Source organism: Chrysochloris asiatica, unplaced genomic scaffold (assembly GCF_000296735.1).
Source record: "Chrysochloris asiatica unplaced genomic scaffold, ChrAsi1.0 scaffold00219, whole genome shotgun sequence".
NCBI lineage: Eukaryota > Metazoa > Chordata > Mammalia > Afrosoricida > Chrysochloridae > Chrysochloris > Chrysochloris asiatica.
Window position 1 is genome coordinate 2,938,575 of NW_006408737.1, and position 19,779 is coordinate 2,958,353.

Here is a 19,779-nt window from a genome sequence, read left to right on the forward strand (position 1 = left end):
AATCTCTCCCTTTACTATGTTAAACAGGGCTTCTATTCCCAAGTCCAAAGGATTGGACTTAAAAGCTATGGAGTTCTTCTAAAGTTTATATAACTTACAAAATTCTATTCTTATACTGATCAGCTATAAAAAGTATCTATTTTGATAATTCAGGCTTCAATAGAGCCACAGTTTTAGTACTGTAAAGAAATTTACAGGTTCTTTTAGTCTACACCTTATTTAATTGATGAGGAAATGAAGATCAAGATGCTTAAGCACTGTGTCCTTATGGTCACATGTTTACTTCTCAGAGATGCACTGGGCAAAACAAAACAAAACAAAAAAGGTATTCACTCTTTTATGACTTCTAATCAGAATTATTATTATTTACTTACTCCTCAAATTTGATTCTATCCTGCTTCCAACCATCTTTGTTTCCATTTTCTCAAAATTCCCCTTTCATTTTCCCTTGGCCTTTGCAAGGTTATTCTTGGATAAACTTTCCAGGCTATCATTTGTTGTTGCTAGATGTCATCGAGTCAGTTCCAACTGATAGGCACATCATGTACTAGAGAACGAAACACTGCCCAGTCCTGTGACAACCTCACAATCACTGCTATGCTTGAGCCCATTGCTGCTGCCACTGTGCCAATCCATCTCACTAGGGATCTCCCTCTTTTTCACTCACGCTCCACTTTAACAAGCATGGTGTCCTTCTCCAGGGACTGGTCCCTCCTAATAACCTGTCTGAAGTATGAAATGAACTCTGGCCATCTTGGTTTCTAAGGAGCATTCTGGCTGTACTTCTTCCAACACAGATTTATTTGTTCTTCCGGCAGTCCATGGTACTTTTAATATTCTCCTCCAGTACCAAAACTCAAATTCATCAGTTAATTATTCCATGATCTTTTTTTATTCACTATTCAACTTTCATATGCATATGAGGTTATTGAAAATACCATGGCTTGTATGAGGTGCACCTTTGACTTAAAAATGATGTCTTTGCTCTTGAACACTTTAAAGAGGTCTTGTGCAACAGATTTGTCTAATGCAATACATTGTTTCATTTCTTGACTGCTGCTTCCATGATGGTTGATGGTGGATCCAAGCAAAATAAAGTCTGACAATTTCAATCTTTTCTCCATTTATCATGATGTTATTTACTGGTCTAGTGGGGAGGATTTTTGTTTTCTTTACATTGAGGTGCAACCCACACTGAAGGCTGTGGTCTTTGGTTTCTTCAGTAAGTATTTTAAGTCCTCTTTGCTTTCAGCAAGCAAAGTTCTATCATCTGTATATTGCAGGTTGTTAATCAGTCTTCCTCCAATCCTGATGTCATGTTCTTTTTCATATAATCCAACTTCTCATCTGATCAGCTTTTTGTCTTCCTCATTTTTTCTTTTTGCTTTAGCATCCCTATGCTGAAGAGCAAGTTTCAGAGTCTCTTCTGATATCCATTTTGATGTTTTCATCTTTCTTGTCATCTTAATGATCTTTTGCTTTCTTCTTCTGTGATGTTCTTGATGTCATCGCAGTTATTCTGGTCTTCCGTCTTTAGTGTCTAATGCATCAAATATGCTCTTGAGATGGTATCTAAATTCAAATGGGATATATTCCAGGTCATAATTCGACCCTCATGGACTTGTTTTAATTTTCTTCAACTTCAACCTGAACTTGCATAAGAGCAACAGATGGTCTGTTCCACAGTCTTGTTTTGGCTGATGATATGGAGCGTTTCCACCGTCTCTTTCCACAGATGTAGTCAAATTTGATTTTTGTGTATTCCATCTGATGAGGTTCATGTGTGTAGTCATCTTTTATATTGTTTAAAAAAGGTATTTGCACAACAAGAGGGACATAGGAAAGATGAAGGTAGTGGGAGACACAGGGAGGAATGCAGTAGTTAAAATGAATAGAGGTAATCATTGTTAACTGTTGGTACATGGAAGGGATTGCAACCATGTAGTGATTTATTGAATATAAAACAGATGGTATGCTCTCAATTCAATTCACAATAAAAACTTTTTTTTAAAAAAAGGTATCATCAATGAAGAAGTCATTGGTTTTGCAAAATTCTATCATGCTATTTTTAGCACTGTGTCTATCACCAAGCCCATATTTTTGAACTACTAATATTTCTTCTTTGTTTCCAACCTCTGCACTCCAATCACTACATCTTGATTGCATGTTTGATCAATTTTACACTGAATAAGTTGGTAGAATTATTCAATTTCATCATCACTGGCTTTAGTCGTTCGTGCATAAATCTGAATAGTAGTGGTATTAACTGGTTTGCCTTATAAACTTACGGATATTATCCTATCACAGACAGCAATTATAAATTAGGGTCTGATTTTTTTTTTTTTCCTATACTTACTCAAACCTCCTGAAGACAACAGTGTATTTCCCCTCTTGGCCCATGCATAGCCTTGTAGCTGCTCCTTGAGCAAGACATAATGTCAGTGACAATTCTCTTCATTCCAAATCTGGTACATTTTTATGTTATTAGGCAGTCCATCTAACTCTCACTTCACCCAACTTCTTTAACAACCTTACAAATAAAAATACAGTTCTCTTACAAAGCATGGTACTTAAACATTAAACTTCTTACCAGCATTTTTGAGTGGGATAAGGCTGTTCGTGGAGGGGGAAAAGCATGATCTGCTACTTCCAGATCTGGGTGTAAAATCTAAAGCAAAGAAATTTTATTATGTAAAATATATTAGTATCAATACAATTTATTATTTAATTCATACTGGCTATTAAGATAAAAAAGTCTGTCAGAATGTGAACTGTGATATATCCTATCTACAAAATGGAATGCAGTTAGCTGAGGTAGGACTGTATGTAGTAGGGTGAGGCATGATACCCAAGCCAAATACTCAGTGAAAAAAAAACATGTTTTGAAAAAATACACATAGAATGTTCTCATTTATTTGTGGGGGAAAAAAACCAACAACCCTACATCTATATATGTCTGCACACTCATATACATATACATTGTTGTTAAGTGCCATCGAGTCATCCAACTCATAGTGACCCTGTATAGGGTTTCTGAGGAGTGGCTGGTGGGTTTGAATCAATCAACCTTGTGACTCAAACTGACCTGCAGTCCAGCAGATTATCCTGCAGCGCCACAGCATGCCTCCAATATATAAATGTAAAATTCAGGAAGAATACCTAAGAAACTACTTCTGGAAAAGGAATGGCCTGGGGCAGAGCTATTTGTATACATAGTTGAAAATTTTATGTGAGCATCTGTTTTATGTTTCTTAGCATAATTAAAAGTTGTCATTATAATTAGTTGAAATACTAGGATGAAAGTGAGTAAGTTTATGAAGCTCACAGGCCACAGGAGAAAAAGGTACTAAACAATGTGTTAGGTGTTATGAATATATAAAATATATGAAATAAGAGTATAAATAATTCAAACTAGAGAAAGCAAGAAAAAAGAAGGCAACATTTGAGTTAGGCTTTGATGGAAGCAAGTAAGGAAGAATGTTGGGAACAAGTGGGGAAGAATGGTCTATGCAGGCTTAACATAAGAGAAAAAGGTAAAATTGTATCAGTATGTAACTAATATTTCTTTATAGAATCATTATGAAATAGACTAAGGACTGAAAACATTAAAATATCAGCAATAACTATAATCGAATCACCCAATCACTACTACAGTATTATCTATGTTTGTTGTTTGCCGTGGAGTTGTTTCCGACTCAGCGACCCTGTACAGGGTTTCCGAGGCTGTAAATCTTTATAGGAGCAGAAAGCCTCATCTTTCACGGAACAGCTGGTAGTTTCAAACTGCTGACCGTGAGATTAGCAGCCTGAGTCATAACCACTATGCTACCAGAGTTCCTTAATATAATATTATCTTGTTGTTGATGTGTGCCGTAGAGTTGGTTCCGACTCATAGCGACCCTGTGCAGGGTTTCCGAGGTTATAAATCTTTACGGGAGCAGAATGCCTCATCTTTCTCCCGCGGAACAGCTGGTAGTTTCGAACTGCTGAGCTTGTGGCTTGCAGCCCGATTCGTAACCACTACGCTACCAGAGCTCCTTTATTATCTTAGAAAAATAAAATAATCCAGGATCAATACACAGTTCCAATTACTGTGTTATTATTTTATTGCAACTATTTACTTCACTTGTATGTCAAATCTCCCATGCATTCCATCATGTATGATCTTTTTTTGGTCCTTGTTTAACAATATATTCTTCATTTCTTATTTGTACTACTACACCGTAAATATGAAATACACTATCATGTTTGACCAGTATAATATGTATACTCAGTTCTACCAGAAACACATTTCTATTGATCAAGTTTTGTATCACTGGTGTTACAGATTAAGGTATATGACTGTGCAGCAAGACAACTACAAGGAGCCACTTAATTTATAACTAAAATCTTAATCTGTTACATTTTATATATAATCCCTGAATAATTATTAGTATCAGTATTAATCATAAACTTTAAAAAAAGTTTTTAATAAACATTTAGTTTTATATTCAAGTTAAAGCAAATACAGAGTTGAATGTGGAAATAAATAATTAAATGCTTTTGGAAAGTTGCACATTTCCTCCTTAAACTCAATTTTTCTTCAACTCATGTTACCTTCTCAGCTTTTACTATATCCATATACTACCTGTACAATTATTTGGCTCATGTTTTTATCCAGTGCCATCGAGCCAATTCTCACTCATAGTAACTCTTCATAGGGCTTCAGCGGCTGTGAATCTTTGGAGGAGAAAAGCTCATCTTTCTCCCATGTGGAGCAGCTGGTGGGTTTGAAATGCCGACCTTGCAGTTAGCAGTCTAGTGTTTATTCTAAAGCGAGTCACACCAGGGCTTTCTTACTGTTTTTCTTCAAATTGCCTTTAAATCAATTAATCCTTTTTGGACCTAATATTTTCTTAGATGATTTCTGTGAGGTCACAGATTTCCTATGCTATTTTAATATACATTATACTAAATACATAATAATTTAAATTAAAAAGTTTGCCCTCATATTACCCATGTTTCACTTTGGTAAATAGTGACCTAGTCATCTTATGGGTGAAGATTCATCCTATAATGGTGGTGGTAATTGTGGCTGTGTGCTATCAAGTGTATTTCGACTCACAGTGACCCCGTATAGGGTTTCCAAGGCTGCAAATCTTGACAGGAGCAGAAAGCTTCATCTTTCTCCTGCAGAGTAACTGGTAGATATGAACTATTGACTGTGCTCAATCTATGATGTTGTTGTTGGTAAGTGCTGTCAAGTTGATTCCGACCCATATCGACCCTGTATAAGGTTCCAAGGAGCAGCTGGTAAGCTTGAAGCACCAACCTTGCAGTTCAAACGACTTTGCAGTCTGACACATTAGCCCACAGCACCACAACATAAAGACCAGTAAATAGAGAACTGGAGTAGTTAGTTAAGTGTTGGGCTGCTAACCTCAAAGTTAGTGGTTCAAACCCAATAGCTGCTCTGTAGGATAAAGATGAGGCTGTCTGCTCCTGTAAAGGTTTACAATTTCAAAAATGCCATGGAACAATTCTATACTGTCCTATAGGATCGCTAGAGTTGGAATGACCTAGACATTTATACTAGAATACAAATTACATAAAGAAAGTCAGTTTTCTCTTAATGCAAATGTTCCTGCCCATAAATACCACTAAATCAATATAAGGAACAATGCAGGTTTGAAAGTTTCCTGAGAATTAAATCCCTCAGTGCAAACTCAGACCTCTGAGTTTCTGTTTAAGGAAGAATACATCTTAAGTAGGCCAAACTAGAATATTGTTAAATAATAGCAAGAAGGCCTTAGTTCTAGTAATGGCTTGATAAGGAATGCACAATTTCAAAGATTCACTTTTCTGATGGTAGATACATGGGCACCTAAACAGCTGACAGTAAACGTCTGGTCATAGTCTCAGGGGACACTTCAGGCAAATGACATAAAATAGTCCACCAAAGACAAGATTCTACATCCTACTTTAGTGAATAGCAACTGAGGTTCTAAAAACTTGTGAGTGGCCATCTAAGGTGCAACTATTGGTCTCTCCCTGTCTAGAGGTGAACAAAATCAAATATTCACTGAAAGAATCAGTCCAAAGGGCTCAAAGACCACATGAACCGCATCCTTTATGACCCTGAAACGAGAAGAACTAGAAGGTACCAGACTATTATTGCTGACTACTCCGAAAGGAAGCACAATAGGAGGACCTGAACAGAATGGGATAAAAATGTGCAAAAACATTCAAAGTCATAAAAAAGACCAAGCTTACTAGTGGAATCCACAAGACATTCAGGCCTGGAACTGAAGTTACTCCATGGCTCAACCTTCAGCCCAATGACAGACAGGCCTATACGGCGAGCAGTAGTACCAGGGAGGTATGCACTTATTAGAATAAAATACGCTAACGCAAAAAAACAAACAAACATGCTAACTCAAAAAGGCCTAGGAGAAAGCTCAAAAGGCAAGAATGAACAGGAAAGAAGAACAAATGAAAATGAGAAATACAGGGAGGAGGGGAGAGTATTTTTACATTGTGGGAACTGTAATCAATGTTACAAAATAAAATGTATACGAATTGTAAAATGGAAAACAAATTTGTTCTGTAAATTTCACCTAAAACACATTAACTAAAGAAAAGTTATCAGTAAAATAAAATGCTGTGTTTTCAAAACTAAGATAATATAGCTACAAAACAAAATGAAATGTGTTTCAATTTTCACCCAAACCATAATAAAATATTCAATCAGTCAAATCAATCAATGTGTTCCTATGAGAAAAATCCAGGTCAGAAACTATTTTAAAAGCATTATTGCATGAAATGCTAAGCATTTAATCTGTCAATAAGTAATACCTCCTATACTAATTTTAAAACATTGGCAAAACAATATCACACTATTTTGTAAGTAGTACTTCTACCAAAGAGGCACAAGATGCTCTACTCTAATAAAGTATTAGGTAGGAAAGTGAACAGGAGTTGACTACTAATAGGAAATGCAAGGGGAATCAGGGATTTTGAGGCAGACCCTTGTCTTGTTTTCACAGAATTTCCAAAATATAAAATAACCCACTGTCCTCGAGTTGATTCTGACTCACAGAGACCCTACATAGAGTTTCCTAGACTGTAAATCTTTACAGTAGCAGACAACCTCAGCTTCCTCCCACAGAGTGGCGGTAGGTTTGAACTGGTGATCATGCAATTAGCATTCCAATGCTTAATCCACAGCACCACTTGGGCTAATATGCTACATGAAAGAATGAATATAGAATAAAAAAGCCAAGATTCAAAGTACATTCTTTATATAACTACCTAATAAATAAAGAATCTATCCTAAATACTAAGTGGGACTCTATGAAGAAGAATGGGGCATCAGGGCCGTAGGAAGATTCATTAACAACTTGTGATATGCAGATAACATAACTTTCCTTCCTGAAAGTGAAGAGGACTTCAAGAACTACTGATGAAGATCAAAAACTCCAGACTCCAGTATGGATTACACCTCAACATAAGGAAAGCAAAAGTCCTCACAACTAGACCAATAAGGGGTATCATGACAAAGGAAGAAAAGACAGATGTTGTCAAGGATTTCATTCTACTTGGAACCCCAATAAATGCCAATGGAAGCAGTAAAGACAAATCTAAGGACATACTGCTTTGGGCAAATATGCTGCAAAAGACCTTTTTAAAGTGTTAAAAAGTAAAGATGTGCCTGACCCAAGTCACAGTATTTTCGATTGCGTATGAAAGTTGAAAAATGAATAAGGTAGACTAACAATGAATTGATGCATGTGAGTTGTGGTCATAAACTGTTTTGGAAGAAGCACACTGAATGCTCCTTAGATGTGAGGATGGTGAGACTTCATTTCATGTACTCTGGACATGTCACCAAAGGGGACCAAACCTTGGAAAAGCACATCATGCTTGGTAAAGTAGAGGTACAGAGAAAAAGAGGAAGACCCTTGATGAGGTACACTGACACAGTGGCTGCATAAACAGGTTCAACCAAAGCAACAACTGTGAGGATGGTGCAGGCCCGGGCAATGTTTCCTTCTGTTGTACACAGGGTCACTATGAAGCAGAACGGACTCTCCTGAGTATTAAATTTACCTAGTCATGTTTAAAGGACACAAACCTCTCATTTTAAGTGATTACACTGACAACGATGCTTCATTTCAACGATCTTACATTTAGATTTAAAATAAGAACAAAATGTTTTATTAAAAATAACATGTCATACCAAAGAAAGAGCTGCTTGAGTCTGATGTAGGAGTGGTTCCGGAAGAGAAGACAGGTGAATACATTCAGGAATTTTAATAGTGCCTCCATCCAAGTCGGCTATGATTACATCTAACTGAAAGAGATTAAAACATTAATTTGTAATTAATTATAACTAATTTAGAATTTGTTGTTACAGAAACTAATCTGACCTCCACCAATTCAAAATGAGAAGCATGTATAGAGGAGACTCAATAATAATGGAACTATTGCTGGGTTCATAGCTTCTGGAGTACCTATATTTCCCATCTTTTTTGAAGTATGTGTGACCACATGACTAAATTTCTGGCAATGGAATGTAACAAATGATAAGAACACTTTCAAGCATTCAGGACAAAAGATATATAAGTAAGGAAAGAGTTATGTTTTCTTCCCGCTTGCCATAGACTAAAGTAATCAGGTTAAAAACCAAACCTTGAGCATTCAGATGATGACAGTCCTAAAAGGAGTCTGGATTGTGAAAAACTTTATAGAATAAAATTGCTTATGAACTGCTGTACAAGTATTAAATTCCATTTTGTTTGAGCCCTTACAATTTAGATGCTGTATTATATAGTATTGTTGTTGTGGTGGTGTGCTGTGGAATCAGTTTCAACTCACAGAGACCCTGTCCAGGGTTTTCGAGGCTGTAATTCTTTACAGGAGCGGAACGCCTCATCTTTCTCCCACAGAACAGCTGGTAGTTTCTAACTGTGATCTTGAGGTTAACAGCCTAATTTGTAACCACTATACTACCAGAGCTTCTTATATAGTGTTGTTGTTAAGTGCTGTCGAGTCAGTTCTAACTCATAGCGACCCTGTAATACAGGGTTTCCAAGGCTGTAAATCTTTACGGGAGCAGAAAACCTCATCTTTCTCCTGTGGAACAGCTGATAGTTTCAAACTGCTGATCTTAAGTTTCACAGCCCGATTTCTAACAACTACGCTACCAGAGCTCCTTTAGCCATACCTAAATAGCATAGTAATTACTACATAGAAATCATAGAAAGGCAATTGTTGTTATATGCCATCGAGTTGGTACTGACTCATAGCAACCCTATGTACAACACAACAAAATACTACCAGTCCTGTGCCAATCTCAAGCACAACTGTTGCTAGCAATTAGTACACAGACAAAGGGTACTGTATAGATGCTTAATAAAGAGACTGATTTTTAGCATTTTATAAATTTAAAAATAAATTACACATAAATGTAATAGAGAAACTACCAAAATTATTAAAGCTATTGCATGAATAATCATTATGATTCATTGTAATTTATTCATTAAAAAATCAAGACATTTACTTTGGTAACACTTGGTTTGTCCTACCTAACTTCAGCAATGGTTTGTATTTAGTAGTAATAAAGTTACCTACAAACCATATGGGTATACTTTTAATCAGTACTAATTAGGTTTTACTGAATATGTTTATTGATACACAAGGGAGCTTCAAAACATTTCTGGGCAATTTCCATGATTCTTTAATTTCATTTCTCCAGGAACTCTTTGAACCCCCTTGTATGTTTTATATGGTGATACTAAAGTTAAGCAGGAACTTGAGGTCAACATATAAAACTAGGAAGAATGATTAATAAATGAATTATGATCCTGCTTATCAATTACAAAGTTGAATCCATCTTTTTGTTAGTTTAAAGGGCACCTATCACTTGATTGGAGTCCTGGTGTGGCACTGTGGGTTAATGTGCAAGATTAGAAAGTAGGTTTCAATTGCAAAGTGAGTGGTTCAAGGTCATCAGATGCTCCTCAGAAACCCTATACAGGGTTGCTATGGGTCGGAACTGACTCAACAGCACTTAACAACAACAAGAACACTTGATTACCTCTCACTACCATAATCACTGGATAAGTATCACAGAACTTACCTCTTTGCTAGCATTTTAAACTGAAACAGAAGTAGAATTACAAGATCTTAAGGGCCTTGTGGGTCACAGGTGTCATGTACATGTAGTCCAATCTCTCAATAAAGATATATTCTTAAATATTTCTGAGAGTGTCATATAATTTATTCTATTCACAGTACCCTTCTCACATAAGGAAACCCATTTCTTCATTGGGGAGCTCTGTTGAGGGACTTCCTCTTTTTCACTGACCCTCCACTTTACCAAGCTTCATGTTCTTCTTCAGGGTCTCCTGACAATATGTCCCAAGTATGAGAGACAAAGTTTCACCATCCTCGCTTCTAAGGAGCTTCTGGTTGTACTTCTTCCGAGACCGATTTGCTTGTTCTTCTGGCAGTCCATGGCATTTCAATATTCTTCACCAGCATCATAATTCAAATGCATCAATTCTTCTGTGGTCTTCTTTATTCATTGTGGGAAGCTCTAACAGCAGAAGAATCTTATATCGAACTGAAATCTCTTTCTCTCTAAATATTCATGATTTTATTTCAGTCATTTAGAGCTACATTCTTCCCTACAACAGCCCACTAAAATACATGTCTTCAACTATCACACCAAAACCTACCATTGTTGAGACAACTAATAGCAAGCCTACAGGTCAGAGAACTGCCCCCATTGTTTTCAAGACTATATAAATCTTTATGGAAGCAGACTGTCACATTTTTTTCCTACATAGCAGCTGTTTGGTTCCAATTGCAGACCCTTCAGTTGGCAGATGAGCACTTTAACCACTGCACCACCAGGCTCCTTTTCAGCTATCAAACTGTATCATAAAATTAATGGAGAAAATTTCCCTAGGACATAATTTCTTAACTCTTGACAATCCTGGATGTCCTTCTCTGAAGTGCTTTATGTTATTATGTTGTTGCTGTGTTGTGAAGTGCCGTCAAATTGCTTCCGACCCATAGTGACCCTGTTTACGGTTTCCGAGGAGCAGATGGTGAGTTTGAACTGCTGACTTGCAGTTCAAACGGCTTTGCAGTCTGGTGCATTAACCCACAGAGCCACACCAGGACTCCGTTACAGTCCCTCTTAAAGTACAATACACTTTTGTGGAACTACAATGTAATTCCACAAATGGCTTGAGTCTAGAATATTAGTTTCCCTCTTTGGTATTTCTATTCATGGGGCATTTAAAATAAAATACTCTGGTGGGGGTTTATATTGAGCTTGTGTTCTATTAAACCCCTCAGGTTTTGCAAATGCTTTTTGCTTTGTTAGTTACAGGCCTCATTTCAAAATATAAATAAATTAAGTACTAACAATAGTATAAATAGTATATTAATCAATGGATTATTTTTCTGCTTTGATCATATACAAAACCCACTGCCGGTGTTGATTCCAACTCAAAGTGGCCTTACAGGAGGATTCTGAGGGATTCCTAGTGTGGTGCTATGGGATAAGCATTGGAATGCTAACCTGGTTCAAACTAGGTGCTCCTTGGAAACTCTGTACAGAGTCGCTATGAGTTGGAAAGGACTTGATGACACTTAACAACAAGGTTTCTGAGGCTGTAACTCTCTCTGGGAGCAGAAAGCCTCAGAGGGGCTGGTGGGATCAAACTGCTGACCTTTCACAGTTAGCTGCCCAACTTGCAGCCCACTATGTCACCAGAGCTCCTTTTTCTCATTTATAGGAAAATAAATACAGAATGAGAGACTTGATTTATCAAAAGGGGGGAATTTCATTATAAATAAATCATTTTTTAAATCTCCCAGACTTGCTATAAAGCAAAATTCATACATGCATATCTACCAGTGATGCTTTCTTCTAGCCAACCTTTTCTACAGGGGATGCAACAGATTTGAATAAAGTAATTAATCAAAATGTTACACGACTCAAAGACATATAGTAGAACTCTGTCCTCAATAACTGGCCATTTTAAAAGTGAATACTTACAAGTTCATGGACATCCGTTTTAAAGATAGAATGTACTCCAATAATGAATGGTGTTGGGGAACTCAGAACTTCCAGTAGCTGAGCTGGCAGAATGGGAATGTAAGGATAACTGAAAATAATAAAAATATGTTATCAATATATTTGTTTTTTCATAACATAAACATTTTCCTTTCTTTTTTTATGCTGCATGAGTTTTAAAGCTGGACAACATTTAGACATTATCAATAATATTGACATGGTTGTTACATTATAGTTTTTAAAGCAAATGTATTTTTTAAATTTTCATGTGAAAGGTATGAACAGATGTAAGCAAGATGTAAAGTAAGTGGAACTTAGGCCAGCTTCCCATTCTTATTCCCCCACGGCAAGCCAAGTCTCTTTAGTTATTTTAATATTGTTTCAAAACATTTTTTGTTACACAGAAATCCAACATCAGCTGATAACACTGACTGTTTGATGAGTCTTCTCCTTCCAATACTGGGCAGTGATTTGTCGACATAAAATAATCATTTAGTTCCATTTCTACACCAGAGTTTTGCAGGTAAGAAAAATAACAATAGCAAGATAAAAGCAAAAAAAAAAAAAAAAAAGGTTGAGAATGCTCTATTTTACTTAAAAAGCTAAAAATAGCACATAGCTAAAAAATTGTTTGTAAAATTCTGACACAGTCTAAAGTACTCTTTTTCTACTTTGTTTATCAAATTGAATAATTAGTATTCTGGAACCTAATATTCTAATACAGCACTGTCAAACATCACTGCTTTGCTTTCACCTTTTATCATGGACAATTTTTAATAGAACCCTTCAAAAATAAATGGAAAAAAATAAAGTATGACGGAGCCCAATGGATCCAATTCAACTCTGGTAACCAACAATGCATGGCTTTTGTTCTCTACTCTACCCACTTTGTTCTCTACCTTACTGTATTACTTTGAAGCAAATTCTAAATGCCTTATCATTATTATACATAAGTACTTTACTGTCTTGTTGTTAAGTGTTGCTGAGTTGTTTCTGCCTCATAGTGACCCTGTATAGGGTTTCTAAGGAGCAGCTTGTGCCAATCTTGCTGTTAGCAGTCCAGTGCTTATCCTAAAGCACCAAACCAGGACTGTAAATACTTTATTAGTTATCTATCCAGAAGGCTGTTGGATCAGCACAGACTGAGAACCACAAGGTCCGTGGTTCAAACCCACCAGCTGCTCTTTGGAAATCCTATAGTGTCACTAAGAATCAGAACTGACTCAATGGCACTTAATAACATTTTGTTGTTGTTAAGTACCGTGGAGTCGGTTCTGACTCATAGTGACCCTGCACAGGGTTTCCGAGGCTGTAAATCTTTATGGGAGCAGAACGCCTCATCTTTCTCCCACGGGAACAGCTGGTTATTTTGAACTGCTGACCTTGCGGCTCACAGCCCAATTCCTAATCACTATGCACCAGAGCTCCTTAACAATAGTACAGTTAAACTGTATTCAAACAGAAGAAGGAAATGCTAACAAAACTACTCAATTTAAATGTTTTTTCATCAAATTAGTCAAAACTCAGTAATGACCAACTTGAAACAGTCTAATTTTAGACTAGACTTCTATCAGAATCATAAATCTGGTTTACAATATAATTTTGTAAAATGTACCTTTGTGACTCAAACCATTGTTAATAAATAAATAAGTAAAGCAAAATTTGAAAACAAATAAGAGAAAAAGTAAAAAACCTCACCTGTATTTAAGAGGAAACATTAATGATTCCAGAGCTCTACAAGCATCACTAAGTCTCTGGAAACTTGCAGAATGGAAGAGAATTTTATTTTCTGTGAGGACAGCACAAAAAAGGCTGAGCACATTTTGAATTCCTGGAAACACAAGAGCAAATGCTTATAAAATAACATTTAATTTCATGTGTTGTCAGTAAATAAAACAGACACTTGGAATGATAAGGAAAGAAAATGTCACTATTCTTGGAATTTCTGAAAGAAAATATTTAAACTACAAATTCTGTATGTTGTTGCTGTTAAGTGCTGTCAAGTCAATTCTGACTCTTAGTGACCCTGTATAGGGTTTCTATGGAATGGCTGGAGGGTTTGGATCATTGACCTTTCACTTTAGTTTATCCTAAAGCACCACACCAGGGATCCAAACTCTATATAACTTATGAATATGTTTTCCCAAACTTTCAGTCATTCAACTTATTTGTTGTTTAAAAATATACTGTTACCAACTTCATCCTAAGATTTGTTCTTAAACTTGTTTCAAATGCTGGCATTTTTCTAATAATTTTTATACCTCTTATATATCTAATGTTAATATAAGCTATCAGCTTTGTTGTTAAAATTTGCCCCATATTATGTTCCAACATTTTCACTTCAACCATTTTTACTTCTGTATACAGCATACAGCTGATGTTTCAAAAGCCAGTCAGACTGTCTTTTAACTAGACTATCTAATCCGCTTATACTTATTTTAAGTATATTATTTTATGCTTTTCATTTGTTCTCTCTTTTTCTTTCCTTATAGTTTCTATTTATCCCACTTCTTTATTCCTTCTGCTAATGTGGAATTTATAAACTCTGTATTTTTTTAGTGGTAATTCTAGAAAATTCAACATGCATACTTATCAAATCAAAGTTAAATAAGTACACCTACTGCTCACTTACTAAGTTGTTATCTGGCATTTTGCATTTACGGTAACAGTGAAAAATCTACTCTCTTGCTCCTTGGTACATTAAGAAGGCAGTGGGCACTGGCTGTTGAGGGTCACTGGTGGCATCTGGGAGGATGGCCAGCTCTGCTCCATACCCTTGGATTTTTCCTGGCTGTGCAGTGTTAAAGGCTGCAGCCATGCCACAGGGCCCTTTTTACATTCCCATCTCCTGAGGCCCCTGCAGCTCAAAATAGCTGCGGGAAAGGGAGGGAGGGAAGAAAGAAGCATCAGAGGTGTTTGGAAGAAATGTGTGTGAGTTTAATGACATTCACCAATAAGTCAAACTGGTGGGAAGCCCCCGGATCATGAATGCAGTGCTTGTAGGGGTTGGAGGTGGCTCCATGAGGGAACTGGTGACAGAATACAGGAGGAAGGTGAAGTGGTGAAGCTGCCAATCCCTCAGTCACATTGCCCGGCTTTATCCAGCATGGTCTCCTCAAGCTTCCTTTCTGATAGAGGAATGATTTATACCTGACTCATCCTAGTGATGAACATATCAGTAAGTCATAGCTGTTACTATTTCTATTACATTTCCTACATTTTAAAAATTAGATAACTAGATGGTCTGGAAAAAACAAACAAACAAAAAAACAACCTTCCATTTTCTCATACTGCTAATTTTTTATTAGTGACCTGGTCTTTGGAACCTAATCCTGTCAGTAAGTGAGGCGTGGATATACACACTTCCATATTTTCTGCTTTTATTTTTTACTCTAATAATTTTTCTTTAGAACAATTCATTTTACTCACACAGACTCATTAAACCAAGAGACTCCATTAGCTTTCTCAGATAAAATACTTCCTACAGAAAGGGGTTCCAAAAACTTGGTGGAAAAATTCTATCATCTTTTAAATCCATTTACTTTTTGTATCCATGCACTTTTTGAAGCCCCTTCACATATCCCTTTACTGTTGCTTTCTCTTTCAAGTGAAAAGTACAAATTTCTTCAGTCCATTTTCATTTTTTATTATACCAAACCTATTCCATGTGCTATATTTAGTGTTTTAATATTCTCTCAGTTGAGCTATGTAATAGTTTTATAATGAGTTTCCCTAAATCCACTCCTTATTCTCTTTATATCTATTCTCCAGTTTCCAGAATTATGGACATACCACATAAATCTGATTAGATCACTTTTATGCCTAAAACCCTTCAATTATCTGCCCCCATCCATCTGGTCAGTGATTTTGTGAATGTTTCTGCAGAATATAATATATACTATATATTAATAGTCGAGTCCTGGTATGGTGCTGTGGGTTAATGTGCTGAACTGCAAAGTCGGTTTGAACCACAAGGTTGGCAGTTCCCACTCACCAATCACTCCTCAGAAACCTTATACAGGGTCTCTATGGGTCAGAACTGGCTTGATGACACTTGGCAACAACATATATTAATATCTGTATATTAATTTCTGTGCCTCAGGGGGTAAGATGAGGATAATATTAAGATCCACTGCACAGTGGATTATTTTATATACAAATGAGATCATGTCTGCAGTGCTCAGCACAATAAAAACTTCATATATTCCAGAGGGCTTCAAAAAGTTCTTATAAAAATGGAATGACAAGATTGGAATTTTTCCACGAACATTTGAAGCCCCCTCACAGGAGCACAGTGGCTCCATAGGATAAGCATTGGATTGCAAACCACAAGGTTGGTGTTTAGAGCCCATCAGCTGCTCCATGGGGAAAAGATGAAGATTTCTGCTCCTGCAAAATATTTAAAGCCTCAGAAACCTTATACAGGGTTACTATGAGTCAAACCTGACTCTATGTCACTTAACAGCAACAACATGATACTAAGTTTATTATTATAGTTGTAGTGGTCATTAGGAGTCCTAGTGTGGCACTGCGGGTTAAATACGCTGGGTTTCAAGGTTGGTTTGAACTTCAAGGTCAGTGGTTCAAGCTCACCAGCTGCTCCTTAGAAGTCCTCTGCAAGGTCGCTATGAGTCTAAACCAACTCAATGACACTTCACAACAACAACAGTGGCTATTAACATTAATTTTCTTTGTAGTTAGATTTCTGATACCAACAATGTTTAAAAACACCTAACCTACAAAATTAACTCTTAACTCCAAACCAAAATATCTCTGTGGTCTTACCTCAACATTCCAATCCTTTTGTGCAATTAATATTGAATTTATTTACCCATCACAACACTTCAATTCGTATTCCATCAATTTTATAACTTCTTGTGAATCTTAAAACTACTTAAAATTTTTTTTAAAGGTTATATTTAAAAAAAAAATCATTTGTGGACATATAGGGATATATGTCATTTTAGTGTGCTTTACTCTATTGTGCTTCATAGCTATTACGTGTTTTATAAATTGTAGCTTTGTGGCAACCCTGCATAAAGCAAGTCTATCTGTGCCATTTTCCCAACACATGTGTTCACTTGGTGTCTCTATGTAATTCATTTTCTATGTTTTCATAATTCTAAGAATATTTCACACTTTTTTGTAATGCTGTTGCACACTTAACAGACTACAGTATGGTATAAACAGAACTTTTATATGAACTGTTGTTGTTAAGTGCCGTGGAGTCAGTTCCGACTCATAGCGATCCTGTATAGGGTTTCCAAGGAGCAGCTTGTAAGCTTGAACTGCTGACCTTGCAGTTCAAACGGCTTTGCAGTGTGGTGCATTAATCCACAGCGCCACACCAAGACTGCACTGGGGAACCAAAAAATTCCTATGACTTGCTTTATTGCTATGGTCGGGAGCCATAGTATCTCTGAGATATGTTTGTACTCGTTTCCTATGGCTGAAGAAACAAACGATCATAAATGTTTAAACTTAAAAAACATAAGTTTATTATCGCATTGTTCTATAGATCAGTTGTCTATAATGGGTCTCAGTAGGCTAAAATCAAGGTGTCAAAGAGCTGCCTTCTTTACTGGATGTTCTAGAGAAAAATCCATTTTCTTGCTGTTTTCCAGCTTCTGCAGCAGCTAACATCCCTTGGCTCATGACTCCCTTCCATCTTCAGAGCTGGCGATGATCACTCACATCTTTCTCACATAATGTCATGTGACTCTGCTTCCCTCTTTTAAGGGCCCTTGTGTGGTGGTAAAGTGGGTTATACATTGGGCTGCTAACCGCAGGTTGGTAGTTCAAACCCACTAGTCACTCTAGAGGAGAAAGATGAGGCTATCTTTTCCTGTAATGATGAACAGTCTCACTGTGAGATAGAACTGATTCAATGGGACTGGGTTTGGTTTTTTATTTGGGGATTTCACTGGGTCTAAATGAGCTTCTTAAAGGAACTGAGATGAATTTTGAAGGATAAGTAGAAGTTGGTTAAGTAGACCAAAAAAAAAAAATCAAATCATTCACAGCTGACTGAAGACCACACAAAGAAATAGAGGAAAAGTGAGCAAGACACATTAAAGCACCTACAAGCATTATTGGGAGAATTTATATGCCAAGAGAAGGAGTCCAAACTTTTTTTCCTTAAGATACTGGGAATTTCTTCTTCTCTGCTCCTATCTGAATCTGCTGTGCTCCTCCACAAAAAAGATACATATCATTCACAAATGGTCCATGTAGTCAGTATCAGAAAAATTGTCAAGAAAAGGACATAAAATTGCAAGGGACCCTCTTATTTAAATCAGGAAAAATAATCAATTTAACATATCAGTGGGGAAACATTACATTATACTTATTTAAAGAGGATTTAAAGTCTAAAAATTTAGGAATTAGTTAAAGAAAATATTCTAGTACTTAAATAGTACGTTTTTTAATTTCCACATCCAGAATATTATATAGAACAAAGTGCCTGTCAATTTAAGTAACTGAGGTGTTACATAAATTTTATATTTTTAAATACAGTATCTTAAAAATTAAAATATTTAGTTTATTCCTAAGTAACAAAGTTTGTTGCTGTGTTCATAGCTACAGAGTTTAGAAATTCCATTTCTGTGAACTACCAGTCATAATCAGTTTTCTACATAACCTTGAATTGTTTTCTAGGCTTCTGTAGCCCAATATTCATCCAATGCTGCACAATAGAAGACAATATGAAAACAAACATTTCAGTGATAATTACTTCTGATTTCATTACAATAGCACATATACATCCTGTTGATTATTCAAATAGTAAAAAAAAAAAAAATAGAAAAATTACTTCCTGGTCTTAACTTTTCTTGAGGGGTTAAAGTTCTAAAATTTACATCAAACATTAACATATTTTTTTCCTGTTTTGAAAAGAAAAACTTTTCTCCAGAACCCTCCCTTTCTATAGGTAATACTGTCTCAGTTTCCAAAGTGGGTAAACTGAGGAACCAAACACCATGTTTTCAATACAGAATATATTTCAGAAAGTTTTGTATAATTCAATATGGTTTTTCGTGTGTCAGCAATCAACAATGAAGAAAACAATGTAATACTGTTCATGGCTTAAGATAAGTGATGAAAATTGAGATTTCTCATTCTTTCAACCTATATTTACTGAGTATCTACTGTGTTCCTAACATTAGGAATACAACAGTGAGCAAAAGCAAGGTGTCTACTTTCACAAATTAACTGAAGCTTTATATGTAGTTCTGAAACTACCAGTGAGAGGTACTATTTAATCTTTGTTACAAATTCAGCCTATTATTTTCAAATAGGTTAGATACTACAAAAAAGAATCATTCAGAATGTGGCTGAGCTGGGCATTGAAAGGGATACGGCTTAGTGGTTAAGAACATAGGCTTATTTCCTTGAGTATGTAAAAGTATACACTTTTATACTTTTGCATATATAAGTAGAGTTTAGCAACATGGAACTTCTAAATATAAGAAATCAATTACTAAATATACTAGTCACAAAACATCCAAATCTAAAACTGCAAATTACCTAATTTGTTGTTGTTGTTAGGTGCCATGGAGTCGGTACCAACTCATAATAAGTAACCTCATGCACAGCAGAACGAAACACTGCATGATCCTGGGCCAACCTCATTACTGTTGCCATGCTTGAGTCCACTGATGCTGCCACTTGGCCAATCCATCTCGTTGGGGGTCCTCCTCTTTTTCTCT

General features: G+C 36.2%; 1 protein-coding gene across 2 annotated transcripts in view; it reads right to left on the minus strand.

The window, feature by feature from the left end:
• The window catches only part of SBF2 (SET binding factor 2), a 552,380-nt gene that overhangs the window by 269,619 nt on the left and 262,982 nt on the right, over positions 1 to 19,779 (minus strand). For both annotated transcript variants that reach the window (XM_006873002.1, XM_006873003.1), the window contains exons 7-10: positions 13,772 to 13,904; positions 12,056 to 12,164; positions 8,219 to 8,332; positions 2,591 to 2,668 (exon numbers count right to left, since the gene is read on the minus strand). In XM_006873002.1, coding sequence (XP_006873064.1) covers positions 2,591 to 2,668; positions 8,219 to 8,332; positions 12,056 to 12,164; positions 13,772 to 13,904 — 434 coding nt within the window. The remainder of the gene's footprint in view (positions 1 to 2,590; positions 2,669 to 8,218; positions 8,333 to 12,055; positions 12,165 to 13,771; positions 13,905 to 19,779) is intronic.